Raw genomic sequence first — 14,611 nt, forward strand, 5'->3', positions numbered from 1 at the left:
GGCGCGGCGCGGCGCGGCTAAATCAATCCTTTGATGCCCATAGAAGTGTCCTACGTAAGCGATCTCGTTGCGAACGCGGCGCGGCGCGATTTGCACGCGAATGTCGGGCGGCGAGGCGCGGCGCGGCGCGGCGCGGCGCGGCGGCGGCGCGGCGAGACGCGGCACGGAAAAAACAAACCGTTGTTGCATATGGAAGTGTCCTAGGTGAGCGAGTTTGACGCGATGGCGAAGCGGCGCGGCGGCGGCGCGGCGCGGCGCGGAACGGGCGCGATCAATCCATTTGATTTTTAGACGCGAATATGACGCGGCTAGAGGCGTTGCGTATATAGAATTACCGGCTATGATTTGATTAGTCGACTCCCGTTTGATATCTTTATAGGTTTTCCTGTAATCTATAGGCACAAAACTAAAAAATATTCAAATTCGCGGAAATTGGCACAAAAGACTTAACTCCAGTAGCGTCTATGGCACTTACGACTATTCTGAGTTCGCTGTAATAAAGATTCGGCAAAGTAATTTATGTCATTATTTTAATTTTTTTAAGCTAATTGCGAAGTTACAGCTCACAGAAAAGAGCAACTACTTTGGTTTTTAACCGCCTTAAAAAAAAGGAGGTTCTCAGTTTGACCGGTATGTATTTATGTATGTATGTTTGTCCGTGATTTTGATGCGGTTTTCAGTGGGATTGAGAGTGCGAGTGCGAGTGCGAGTGGGAGAGGGAGTGGGTCCCTGTATTACGTGCGCGCAGCAAGATCAATCGATCGTCATAATGAGACAAAAATAAATAAAACGAAATAAAAAAGTAAAAATATAAATAAATCAATTAAAAAAAAACAAACATAAAAGCAAAATAACTTAATATAATTTCTTTAAAAAAACCGGCCAAGTGCGAGTCAGACTCGCGTTTCTAGGGTTCCGTACATAATTCCGACTCCCGCTTGACTTCACATTTCTAATAGGTTTTCCTGTCATCTATAGGTAAAGAACTATTTTGTATATTTTTTTTTCAAAATTTTAGACCCAGTAGTTTTGGAGATAAATGGTCATTTTTTGGCTATTTTCTTAAATAACTTCGAACCTATTATATATACCGTATTTTAAAATTATAAAAAAAACATGTCCATCTTTAAGTTACTAATGTACATATGTGTACCAAATTTCAACTTAATTGGTCCAGTAGTTTCCGAGAAAATAGGCTGTGACAGACGGACAGACAGACAGACGCACGAGTGATCCTATAAGGAGTATAAGGGTTCCGTTGTTTCCTTTTGAGGTCCTTCCAACCCACTGAAAAGCACAAAATATTTTTTTATATACCAGACCCCACCCCTATCCTTGTCCAGTCCCTATCCCGTCGTAAAGCCAATTTCTGCCAAAACGTAATTAATCCATACTATCCATACTATATTAATACTAATATTATAAATATATATAATATTATAAAGGCGAAAGTGTGTCTGTCTGTCTGTTACCTCTACACGCTTAAGCCGCTGAACCGATTTAGTTGAAATTTGGTATAGGGATAGTTTGAGTCCCTGAAGAGAGTGCAAGGGGGGGTGGAATTGAAAGAGTTAATGAATTGCCTAATAATTGAAGCAAGCAATGCGCGAATTGAATCATTGCTATTAGAATTATCCAGGCGCCATACCTACTTTAGCTGCTGTCACTAATTCCACGCAGACGAAGTCGCGGGCAAAAGCTAGTAATATTATAAATGCGAAAGTGTGTCCGTCTGTCTGTCTCTCTGTCTGTCTGTCTGTCTGTTACCTCTTCACGCTTAAACCGCTGAACCGATTTTCATGAAATTTGGTATAGAGATAGTTTGAGTCCCGGGGAAGGACCTATGTCCTTCCCTACCCTATGGTAGTTTTTATCCCAGAAATCCCTCTTTAAGGGGGTGAAAAAGGGGGTGGAAGTTTGTATGGGGAATCAACAACCTTTTCTTCAACAATTCTTCAACTTCTACTTCTCTAACTTCAACTTCTCCAACTCGAACTTTTCCAACCTTTTCAACGTCGTTAACTTCAACTTCTTCAACCTTTTCAACTTCAACTTTAACTTCTCCTACTTCAACTTCTCCTACTTCTTTAACTTCTTCAACTTCATCAACTTCTCTAACTTCAACTTCTCCTACTTCTTCAACTTCTTCAACCTTTTCAACGTCTTCAACTTTAACTTCTCCTACTTATTCAACTACTTCAACCTTTTCAACTTCAACTTCTCCTACTTCTTCAACTATTTCAACCTTTTCAACTTCTTCAACTTCTACTTCTCTAACTTCAACTTCTTCAACTTCAACTCCTACTTCTTCAACTCGTCCTTCAACTTCTACTTCTTCAACTTCTCTAACTTCATCTTCTCCAACTCGAACTTCTTCAACTTCTCCAACTTCTTCATTTTCTACTTCAACATCTCCTACTTCTTGAACTTCAACTTCTCCAACCTTTTCAACTTCTTCAAGTTCTCCAACCTTTTCAACTTCTTCAACTTCAACTTCTTCAAATTCGACTACTCCAACCTTTTCAACTTCAACTTCTCCAACTTCCTCAAATTCAACTTCAACTTCTCCAACTCTAACTCTTCCACTTTTGCACCTTCTTCAACTTATCCAACTTTTTTTAACTTCTCTAACTTTTTCAACTTCCTCAATTTCTCCAACTTATTTATTTTCCTACTTCTTCAATTCATCCAACTTCTTCAAATTCTCCAACTTTTTCAACTTCTTCAACTTCGACTTCTCCAACTTCTTTAACTTCAACTTCTCCAACTTCTTCAACTTCAACTTCTCCCACTTCTTCAACTTCAACATCTCCTACTTCTTCAACTTCAACTTCTCCAACCTTTTCAACTTCTTCAACTTCTTCAAATTCAACTTTAACTTCTCTAACTCGAACTTAGTCAACTTTTTCAACTTCTCAAACTTCTTCAAGTTCTCCAACTTTAAATTGTCCAACTTCAACTTCTCAAACTTCAACTTCAACTTCTCCAACCTTTTCAATTTCTTCAACTTCTCTAACTTCAACTTCTACTTCTTCAACTTCTTCAACTTCGACTTCTTCAACTTCTTTAACTTCAACTTCTTCAACTTCTTCCACTTCTTCAACTTCAACATCTCCTACTTCAACTTCAACTTCTCCAACCTTTCAACTGCTTCAAATTCTCCAACCTTTTCAACTTCTTCAACTTCAACTTCTTCAAATTCAACTTCAACTTCTCCAACTTCTTCAACTTCTCCAATTTCAACTTCAACTTCTCCAACCTTTTCAATTTCTTCAACTTCTCTAACTTCAACTTCTCCTACTTCTTCAACTTCAACTTCAACTTCTCCAACTTCACCTTCTCCAACCTTTTCAATTTCTTCAACTTCTCTAACTTCAACTTCTACTTCTTCAACATCAACTTCTTCAACTTCGACTTCTCCAACTTCTTTAACTTCAACTTCTTCTACTTCAACTTCTCCCAGTTCTTCAACTTCAACATCTACTTCTTCAAGTTATCCAACCTTTTCAACTTCTTCAACTTCAAATTCAACTTCAACTTCTCCGACTTCTTCAACTTCTCCAACTTCAACTTCAACTTCTCCAACCTTTTCAATTTCTTCAACTTCTCTAACGTCAACTTTTTCTACTTCTACAACTTCGACTTCTCCAACTTCTTCTACTTCAACTTCTCCAACCTTTTCAATTTCTTCAACTTCTCTAACTTCAACTTCTACTTCTTCAACTTCGACTTCGCCAACTTCCTTAACTTCAACTTCTTCAACTTCAACTTCTCCCACTTCTTCAACTTCAACATCTTCTACTTCTTCAACTTCAACTTCTCCAACCTTTCAACTTCTTCAAGTTCTCCAACCTTTTCCAACTTCAACTTCTCCAACTTCTTCAACTTCAACTTCTCCAACTAGAACTGGTTCAACTTTTTCAACTCCTCCAACTTACCCTACTTCTTCATCTTCAACTTCTTCAACTTCGACTTCTCCAACTTCTTTAACTTCAACTTCTTCAACTTCAACTTCTCCCACTTCTTCAACTTCAACATCTTCTACTTCTTCAACTTCAACTTCTCCAACCTTTCAACTTCTTCAAGTTCTCCAACCTTTTCAACTTCTTCAACTTCAACTTCTCCAACTTCTTCAAATTCAACTTCAACTTCTCCAACTCTAACTGCTTCAACTTTTTCAACTTCTCCAACTACTTCAACTTCTCCAATTTCGACTTCTCCAACTTCTTCTACTTCAACTTCTCCAACCTTTCAACTTCTTCAAGTTCTCCAACCTTTTCCAACTTCAACTTCTCCAACTTCTTCAAATTCAACTTCAACTTCTCCAACTCTAACTGCTTCAACTTTTTCAACTTCTCCAACTACTTCAACTTCTCCAACTTCGACTTCTCCAACTTCTTCTACTTCAACTTCTCCAACCTTTCAACTTCTTCAAGTTCTCCAACCTTTTCCAACTTCAACTTCTCCAACTAGAACTGCTTCAACTTTTTCAACTCCTCCAACTTATCCTACTCCTTCATCTTCAACTTCGACTTCTCCAACTTCTTTAACTTCAACTTCTTCAACTTCAACTTCTCCCACTTCTTCAACTTCAACATCTTCTACTTCTTCAACTTCAACTTCTCCAACCTTTCAACTTCTTCAAGTTCTCCAACCTTTTCAACTTCTTCAACTTCAACTTCTCCAACTTCTTCAAATTCAACTTCAACTTCTCCAACTCTAACTGCTTCAACTTTTTCAACTTCTCCAACTTCTTCAACTTCTCCAACTTCTACTTCTCCAACTTCTTCTACTTCAACTTCTCCAACCTTTTCAATTTCTTCAACTTCTCTAACTTCAACTTCTCCTACTTCTTCAACTTCAACTTCTTCAATTTCGACTTCTCCAATTTCTTTAACTTCAACTTCTTCAACTTCAACTTCTCCCACTTCTTCAACTTCAACATCTACTTCTTAGACTTCAACTTCTCCAACCTTTCAACTTCTTCAAGTTCTCCAACCTTTTCAACTTCTTCAACTTCAACTTCTCCAACTCGAAATTCTTCAACTTCTTCAACTTCGACATCTCCAACTTCTTTAACTTCAACTTCTCGTACTTCTTGAACTTCTACTACTCCAACCTTTTCAACTTCAACTTTTCCAACTTCTTCAAATTCGACACTTCTTCAAATTCAACTTCAACTTCTCCAACTCGAACTTCTTCAACTTTTTCAAATTGTCCAACTTCTCCAACTTTAAATTGTCCAACTTCAACTTCTCCAACTTATTCAACTTTATCAACTTCTCCAACTTCTACAGCTTCTCCAACTTCTTCAACTTCTCGAACCTCCAAGTTGGAGTGGAGGTGGAAGTGATGTTATGATAGAAAAATATGGTTGTCTGTAAAGTCGGTTTACGGACGATAATTTTGCGTGTTAACGTCATAAGAAAACGTTACCATGGAGATTTGTCCACAACGTGACACTTTTTCGTGCATGCTACCGGTGTTCATCGATTTATAGGACGTTATCACGTCAAAATTAATAAATAAATAAAAGAAAATAATATCTTAATTTCGTTACAAATAAAGAAAGTTCGCATTTTTGACTAGGGGCTATTCATAAATTACGTCATTTCAAATTAGGGGTGGGGGGGGGGGGTATGGACATCGGATGACGGTAGCATGAAGTAGGAGGAAATGGGGTCATTTGAAGCATGATTTTTGGATGATTATAGGGGGGGGGGTCCAAAATCGTCAAAAATCGATGACGTAATTTATGGACAGCCCCCTAATTGTAATTAGTCATCCATTTTGGGGGCGAAAAGAAGGATGTAATAAAAAGCAGATTTGTTTAAAAATGATGGTACCCAAATTACTAATTCCACGCAGACGAAGTCGCGGGCAAAAGCTAGTACCTAATAAGCAAATTAATAACCACCCGGGTAATTGTGTACTTAGTTTTTGATGGCGGTGCCAATTCAAAATCCCAGTAAACCAAAATTTTAGACAACGAAGAACGCTGCACTTACTTGCATAACCACATAAAGACATAGTTTACTCATAATTTAAATACGAATTTACTAAAAACCGTGTCTGCGTGCGGCCATGGCGATCGTGGAGTGTCTCCCTAGTCGGACAAGGCCGCCGCGCCGCGCCGCGCCTTCGCCGCGTTCATGTGTGAGTAGGACACACCTATACGTATCAACGTTTTGTTTCACCTCGCCGCGCCGCGCCGCGCCGCGTGTTCGCCGCGCGTTCGCCGCGCCGCGCCGCGCCGCGCCGCTTCGCGTCTAAATCGCTCATGTGTGAGTAGGACACACCTATACGTATCAACGTTTTGTTTCTTCCTCGCCGCGCCGCGCCGCGCCGCGCCGCCGTCGCGAGTTGTTCGCTTACGTAAGACGTAGCGTAAAACATTACAATTGAAATCCAAATGAACGCTTTATCATTCAAAATTCAAAATCATCACTTAGCGTCACTTGCACCTTTCCAATAACCCGGGGTTAACCCGTTAAACCTGGAGTTACCATGGTTACCAGTAGGTACAATTTGACACTGGGTTAACGGTTTAACCGCTTAAATCCGGGTTAGTCGGATGGTGCAAGTGGCCCTTAAAGTCAATTCTACCAGCCACACACAAAAAAACCACTCAAAATTTGCATCATATTACTTTGCCACTCCTGTGTATTGCAACTTTCTCATAGTTATCTGAAGAATAAATCGAGCCTTTTCGAGCTGGTGTGGTGAAAAAAAAAACAATTGGTCTCGGTGTCATATTAAAGTTATATATTTGAATAATGATCGTTCCCAGTGGAGGCTTATCTAAGGCCCCGTTCGCACGGCTGCTTTTTCAACGCGCGTTAAAAAAGCGTTTGAATGACGCAAATGGATAACCATGTATGTATTCACACGAAGGCGGTTTTTAAGCGCGGCGCTTTTTTATCGAGCACTGTTCGATTTTCGGCGTTGAGCGTTGGCGTCAAATTGAATAGAGCATACGGAACTCCGTGTATCTGTTCTCACAAGCGTTAAAAAAGCGCCGGCGCTGCTATCAGTTGGCTGTCAAGTGTCAATTTTTGGTGTCAATCGTCAAGATTATTATTAGTTTCACCTTAAAAATGTCAACTTATGCTTACAAATTCCTGAAATATTCAAGCTATATTCAAATAATACGTCGTAATAGCAAATAAAGTATGGCTTTGCTGAGATGCGTACGTGGCAGTACGACTCACAAGTGATTTTTAAGCGTTCATATGAACACAAATATTGGAAACGGTAAAAAAGCGCCAACGTCGGGTTTTAACGCAACGCTTTTTAAGCTGTCGTGCGAATGGGGCCTAACATAGTATAAAGCCATCTCGTGCATCATAACAACAGCCATATTAAGAATAGCCACTTTCTACTCAAGCTGTTCTCTAAACATTTTGTCTCCACTCTACTGTGAACCTAGTGTAACTTGACCTCACCAATCGTAACAAACATCAATAATCGGAGGTCAGACTTAACATATAGTGGTCGGTAGGCATCAGGATATCTTTGTAATTGGTTGGAGTGTTGGGTGACTAGCATGTGCATATTGTACATGTCCAACGCAGTAAGTAGGTAATAGAGCCGAAGGCGTATTAAGATTTTGTAATTTGAATTCGATTTTATATTAATATCAGCTGTCACTCGCACTCAAATATATTCGTACTAGACGAAATGAAATAACTATCGAATTAATATCTTATTTTTAAAATATGAATACGGCTTCGACCATTGTCTGTGCGCTTCGGTGTCGAATAAACAGCCTTATTGATATTCATAATGATTGTTCAATGTACCTACAACGATCCAACTAATATCTACTGTTGGTAATATGTTTACATATCACGTCGACGGTGTAAAAACCAGCAATATAGTAGCGTCACGAAAACTAAACATGTACCTGTTTAGGTAGATATCTGTGGAAAACAAAACTGTAAACACGATGACGGAACAGATATCGAGAGCTGTGGAAATTTGTTCTGCTTAAAATATTATTTTTGTCCGACTAATAGGTACCTAGCTTCGTAATAGAAATGTTTATGATTTGCATAAAGTTAAATTACCCATTCATTTAATGCGGACGTACGTCTGCATTTTTTGAGCGTTTGAAATTATAACACGGAAAAGTATTGTAATAATTGCGACTGGCATTAGGTAATAAACATTGGAATATTCCGGAATCCCCTGAACAACGATTTGTTTGTGCACCTACGTTGAGCAGGCTGTGGATAGCTGTACGGTTACCATCAGTTTGTCACTGACATAAACGCCGTCGAGAACGTAATTTACTTTCTATACATCTCGCTCGCACTCGCATATTAGTGCAAACGGGACGTATAGAAAGTAAATTACGTTCTCGACGGCGTTAATGTCAGTGACAAACTGATGGTAACCGTACAGGTCAGTCGGACGTGACGCAAGACCGCGGCGGCTCTGCGGCCACGTTCGGTAAACTGTCCTAGTAACGATTTCACTGCAATTGCTCTTATTGTTTAATCTACTGTTGCAAGCTAGCTCATTTTCAATAAGTGCTAAAATTCCCACTTTATAGGTCTGAATTGGAGAATCATTTTGGCTAATAATTGCTCAAGTATGTTTGGTTAGTTAAGCAGACAGGTATCTTTTTTGTTGATGTTTAGATACCTATAGGTCCATAACATCGTAGGTATGCAATAATGTAGGTATTTGGCAGTTTATTTTTACAAGCTTTTATTTACTTTCACCTGACCGTTGTCTGTCTGTCTGTCTGTGTGTAATCAAATCTTGCAAGTTAAATTTGATCCACTTTCCGGTTTCCGATTGAGCTGAAATTTTGCATACATACGTAAGTCGGGTGACAATGCAATATTATGGTGTCATCGAGCTGATCTGATGATGGAGACCGGAGGTGGCCATAGGAACTCTGTGATAAAACAACGAAACCTAATTGTGTTTGGGGTTTTTAGAATTGTCTCGATGAGTATTAGTTGCCTGTGGAAAAAAAAGTACAGTCGGCGATAAAAGCTTGTACCAAAAATGAAATTTTTGCCAAAAACTTATTATAGGTTAAGAATCTTAAAATAAAACTGAGTGTAGACGCTTTACCGGCTTTTTGGTGCCATATAGGTATCTGTTTAGAAACTATACTGTACCTTTATATAAAATCAAGTCAATTATTTTTAAGACGAAGTTTCAGTAATATAATGGCTAGATAAATACGTGAACTGCAGGAGCGTGATAAGTAGCAATGTTAATGGATGGCCAGGGACAATAGAACAATGATTTTCCCACATTCGTACGCGACGCAATTCTCGGAAAGGAACGCTTAAGAATTCATTTACGTGGCTACGTCAAACGCATTTGCATGACCAAGACGGGAGCCGCTATCATAATTCCTGAAGTGTTTGCTTACATTCATGATTAAGAAATACAGGAACAACAAACATCCAAACACATACCGTGGGTTAGACTAACTTGATCATAAATAATTTAATAAAGTAAGTATGCCGAGTAAACTTGTTTTTGCTATTCTTATTCATAAACGTCATATGTTTATTATTTTAGTGAGAATACCGGATTTAAATACTGACCATAATAACACCGCGCCGTTACTTTACATTCCTATCCAAAGAAAAGATAGCGTTCTGGAAAAATACTTCGATACTTAAATTTTATTAATTCTATTTGATCACTTATGTGATATATTATGATTAATAAATAAATAAAATAAAATAAAAATGATTTATTCAGTAACTTAATAGCTTAACAATGTGCAGGTTGGTGTCTCTTTTTAAGTATACAAGATACCTGTGTCAAGAGACACCGCTCTTCCTTACTGGTTTGCTAAGCAACAAAACAAAACAATCAGTTAAAAGAAACAAAAATATAACTAAAATTAAAATATTCAAATTAAAATTAAAAATACATAAGTTAACCTAACAGGAACCATAAATTTAGTATATGTATTATGAGTAACAGAAAAGTACTAAATATCTAACTATAGGCCACTTGTGTGTGTGTGTGTGTGTGTGTGTGTGTGTGTGTGTGTGTGTGTGTGTGTGTTTGAATTTATATAGGTACCGATATTAATATAGGTACCGACTTACCGACCGAATAACGGTTAAGTAATAACATGCTAGATTTATTTATCTACTTGAAACTATTCTGCTATTAGATTTAAGCTAGTTAATAATTTCTTTTAGTATTACCACTGTATATATCTTTTCTGCCATAATTCCTAGTTATAATATTGCAAGCAATATTTTAAATTTTAATCGATTTCATACTTATATTACTCAATGTCATAAATCATCCAAAGGCCTATGGAAACTAATAGACCGTAGACATTGCCTTAAGTAGAAAAGGAAAACATCAAAGGTTAGTTTTCATAATACCCTATAGTTTTGTAACACGTCAGTCGCCAACCTTGAATTTTACTGTCATAGTTATTACCGGCCTTTGTTGTGAATGGCTAAACATCCCACTTGTTACGAAGTAATGGATAAAATCTGTCACGAACAGCCATTAAGCTGACCTATGTCTAAATACTATTTAATGTCAGCTTACCTAGATAAGTTAAACTGTTTATAGAAATTCTGTATAAGTACATCAGTCATCTACAATAATATGTTACACAACGAAGGCCGCAAAAATATGTGACACGATCTTATTTGTAGAGCTATAAGAGCGTGTCACACACTTTTGCGGCCTTCGAAGAATAACATAATATTGCAGGTGACTGTACATTCCATTGACAATAAATGTTATTATTAATTTTTTGTTCGCCGCAGACAAATAATACCTAACTTGGCCCCGGCAGCCGCTGCCTTTCGCAGGAGAACCCTGACGACTTTAAATATGGAGTCAATAGACTTAAGAGCTATTATGAAACATGTACGAGTACCTACCATAATGGTTAATGTTATTGCGCCTTCCCGGCCAAAGTTTGTTGAGAACGTCTTTCAAATGACAGTAGGTATATTAATATGTAGGTACCTAATAAGCAATATTGAATCGAAATTGTTGTAGTAAATTTTATAACGTTAAATATTAAACCAGTACCTAATCAATGTCGTGAATATGTATAGATTTATTTCCTACGGCTCTACAAGTCTACATATGTACTTTGAATTGAAGAGGTGTCTTACTGTTTAACATTGTCTAAGTGAGTTAATTAAGTTACATTAAACATGGACTTATTAATGCAAGGTTTTTTGCAACACTAAAGTGAAGCAAACATTTTTGCTACTAGAATGTGTGTATATCAAGGGCAATTAAGCCCTTGTTTACAAACAAGTAGCCACTAACACGTCAGCTCAGCACAGCGTAAGAGAAAGGCGCTTTCCCGCATCGAACCGTTTTACTTCGCAACCAACGTCTCACTCCTTTATCCCGAGTCTATTCAACCGGCAACTCTAAGACAAACCTTCATTTTAGAACAGTGTCACAACTCAAAAAATGGATGACAATAAGTAGATCCGTGAGCGTTACGTGCTTAACATAAATCAAAGCGGGTAACGGGTAAATTCATACCGGTGGCGGTTCTGAGGCGCTGTACTCCGACGGCGGGTACTCCGGCTTCATGGTGATCGTAGCCATCGAGTCCGGCTGATGCTCTTTCTCCATCACAATTTAATACTGATCACGATTAAAGGTAAATTTTTGTATGCGCGCGCGATGTCTGACGTTCGAAGTAGAAGTGCGCGCGGGTGAATGTTGCGGAGCGGCGTAGGCGCAGCGCCGTGGTGGGGCCGCTGGCGCCCGCGCTCACTTCCCCAGCTGCCGATGTCGCATTGGCCGTCATCGACATCTCCTAGCTCATCATGCTATTTGTGATCTGTCAAAATCATAAATACTGTGAAATATATTATTTCATATCATCTGTAATATTCTTTCGTCAGGCAACTAAATCAAGACAATTCTATAAACCCCAAACACAAACAGGTGGCGTAGCACGGTCGCGTTTTTATCCCTTGTCACCATGCCTGTCACGTTCTAACAAGTATGTAAGTGCGAAAGGGACGCGCATAGTGATAGACGATAAAAATGGAACCGTGCTGCGCCCACAGGTTGCGTTGTTTTATCACACAGTTTTCACAGTTATCATGGCCACCTCCTGTCTCCATCATCAGATCTGCTCGGTGGTACCATAATATTGCATTGTCACCGGACTTACATGTAGGTATGTAAATTTTGTCGTCGTCGAAAAGTCGGGAAGTGGGTCAAATTTAACTTGCAAGATTTGACCCGTATATGTACGGGTACATATCTACTTACATTGCAAGTTAAATAAAAGCTTGTAAAATACAATCGATTAGGATAGTTATAACAGGTACAGACATACATATTTTTGCCTGCACACACAGAGCCGAGAGAAGAAAAACCCGCAAAAATATTCAATTACTCAGTGTAGAACTGATGACGGAAATCAAATTATAAGTTTTGAGTGACGTTGGCGTTCTGACTGCTTGTGGGTAAACCTTAGAGACTTGCACAACAGAGCTTCAACAGTAGGTAGCTACGTTACCATCCGTATTCTGCGTGTCCCCTGGGACTTGTGATTTTCCTTAACTTACGAAAATTACGTTTGTGTATTAAATCCCCACTTTACATGCTGTTAAGGGATTTACTTTCCCTTCTCTATTTTTTTCTAGATTGATTTTACCACTTCGTTGCATGGATAAAAACATTTATATTTTCTTCTATTTCAATATTTATATAAGTAAATTAAGGCTTCAAATATTAATAGAATACTTTTAAGTGTTACTAATCGGAACTACGGAACCCAATAAAAGATGGATATCAGCATAGCCTTAACCCATATATATGCCCAAATCTAGTATTTGGTCTGGGGACTCCTTGAGGTTACGGTCTCTCCTACTAATTTTAACGTGTAGTAGCGAGTTTTATTAAGTGGGTCGAACCGACCCAATGGGCATATATGGATTGATAATTGTTAGTAGACACCAAATGTTATTCAAATGAGTAATCGAGATTTGGCCCGGTAAGATCATCGGAGGCTATGAGTAAGAGGACGGGCCTTTCCTTGAAAGGAGGTAAGTAATCAATAATCATTCTATTACCTACCTATATAGTATATTCCTAAAATGGGGGTTCATACCTACCGATTGGAATTGGTTTCATGGTGGTATCAGATGGGTTAGTGTAGGGTAACCGATGGTTACCTTGCTCACATAATCTCGTCTGCCAAGGTGTTTCGGCAGGAAAAGCCTTGGCAGACATATAAATTCCTGACATGAGGGTTCATATCTACCGACTGGAATTGGTTTCATGGTGGTATCAGATGGGTTAAATTAGGGGTCCCGGTGGCCACCTTTGAGAGCGTCTGCCAAGCACTTCCGGCAAAAAAAATACTGGCAGACTTCGCTTTTCTGTGTCTACATGTAAATTTCTAACTGCTGCCATAACTATTATTTCGGTATCAGATGGGTTAAATCAGCCCCCTTTTTTCGCACCGGAAGTGGCCTTCTTTTTCGTACTTTCGGCAAGTTCCGCCGTGGCAGACTATCGAATTCGGACTTAGCATCACTCAGTTTATGGGAAACCATTGTGCATTTCATCGTGGTATCAAGTCGGTTAGAAAATTTGCGGCCGGCTCTTCTACTATAGGTATATATGATACGATATGAAATTCATCTATTCGCGACAATCACAATCATAGTGATTGTCACATTGTGTGATGCTTAAATAAGTAATTCCACGCAAAGGAAATCGCGGGCACTGCGAAAGTAATTCTGTCTATCTGTTATAATACAGTAAAATTATACATTTTGCGTTTGCGTCAAATCCGGTGGTTCTGATTTTTTGTAGGCTTGTTTATGATGTTGGCCCAATGAATAATCCAAGTTTGTGACCTCGAGCGCCGAACGCAACTTTGTCAAAAATATAATAAACCGCCATTTTTTTTAGATTTGGGCGAATATAACCCTGAAGTACTAGTTTTTGATAGTAACTTCCTAGGGCGTTTTTAAAGTAGACTAAATTTGCTACAATAAGACACTAAATTTGTCTCTGTACATCTAATATTTTCCGAGATAAAGCCTTTTAAAATTTTATAATTTTACGTCAGTTCTTAGCTATAATATAAGGGTTAGGTTGGTAATTTATATGGAATTCATCACCAGCACGTTCTACAAAATATTTATTTTCCATAAAAAAATGTATGAGTGCCTATTTGAAAAAATATTTTTTTAAGGAAAATAAATATTTTGTAGAACGTGGCGGTGATGAATTCCATATAAATTACCTGCCTAACCCTTATATTACACCTAAGAACTGATGTAAAATTATAAAATTTTGAAAGGCTTTATCTCGGAAAATATTAGATGTACAGAGACAATTCTAGTGTCTTATTGTAGCAAATTTAGTCTACTTTAAAAACGCCCTAGGAAGTTACTACCAAAAACTAGTACTTTAGGGTTATAATCGCCCAAATCTAAAAAAAAATGCGGTTTATTCGATTTTTGACAAAGTTGCGTTCGGCGCTCGAAGTCACAAACTTGGATTATTCATTGGGCCAACATCATAAACAAGTCTGCAAAAAATCAGAACTACCGGATTTGACGCAAAAGAGCCAGGTTACAAAATTCGACAAAGTTACTGGATT

At 38.4% G+C, this 14,611-nt stretch overlaps 1 protein-coding gene across 1 annotated transcript in view; it reads right to left on the reverse strand.

Moving 5' to 3' along the window:
- LOC134795527 (uncharacterized) overlaps positions 1 to 11,693 on the reverse strand; it is a 92,981-nt gene extending 81,288 nt beyond the window's left edge. Inside the window, exon 1 of the mRNA XM_063767415.1 lies at positions 11,518 to 11,693. Coding sequence (XP_063623485.1) covers positions 11,518 to 11,610 — 93 coding nt within the window. The 5' untranslated portion in view covers positions 11,611 to 11,693. The remainder of the gene's footprint in view (positions 1 to 11,517) is intronic.
- Positions 11,694 to 14,611: the final 2,918 nt, after the last annotated feature.

The sequence above is a fragment of the Cydia splendana genome, chromosome 12 (assembly GCF_910591565.1).
Source record: "Cydia splendana chromosome 12, ilCydSple1.2, whole genome shotgun sequence".
Classification (NCBI taxonomy): Eukaryota; Metazoa; Arthropoda; class Insecta; order Lepidoptera; family Tortricidae; genus Cydia; species Cydia splendana.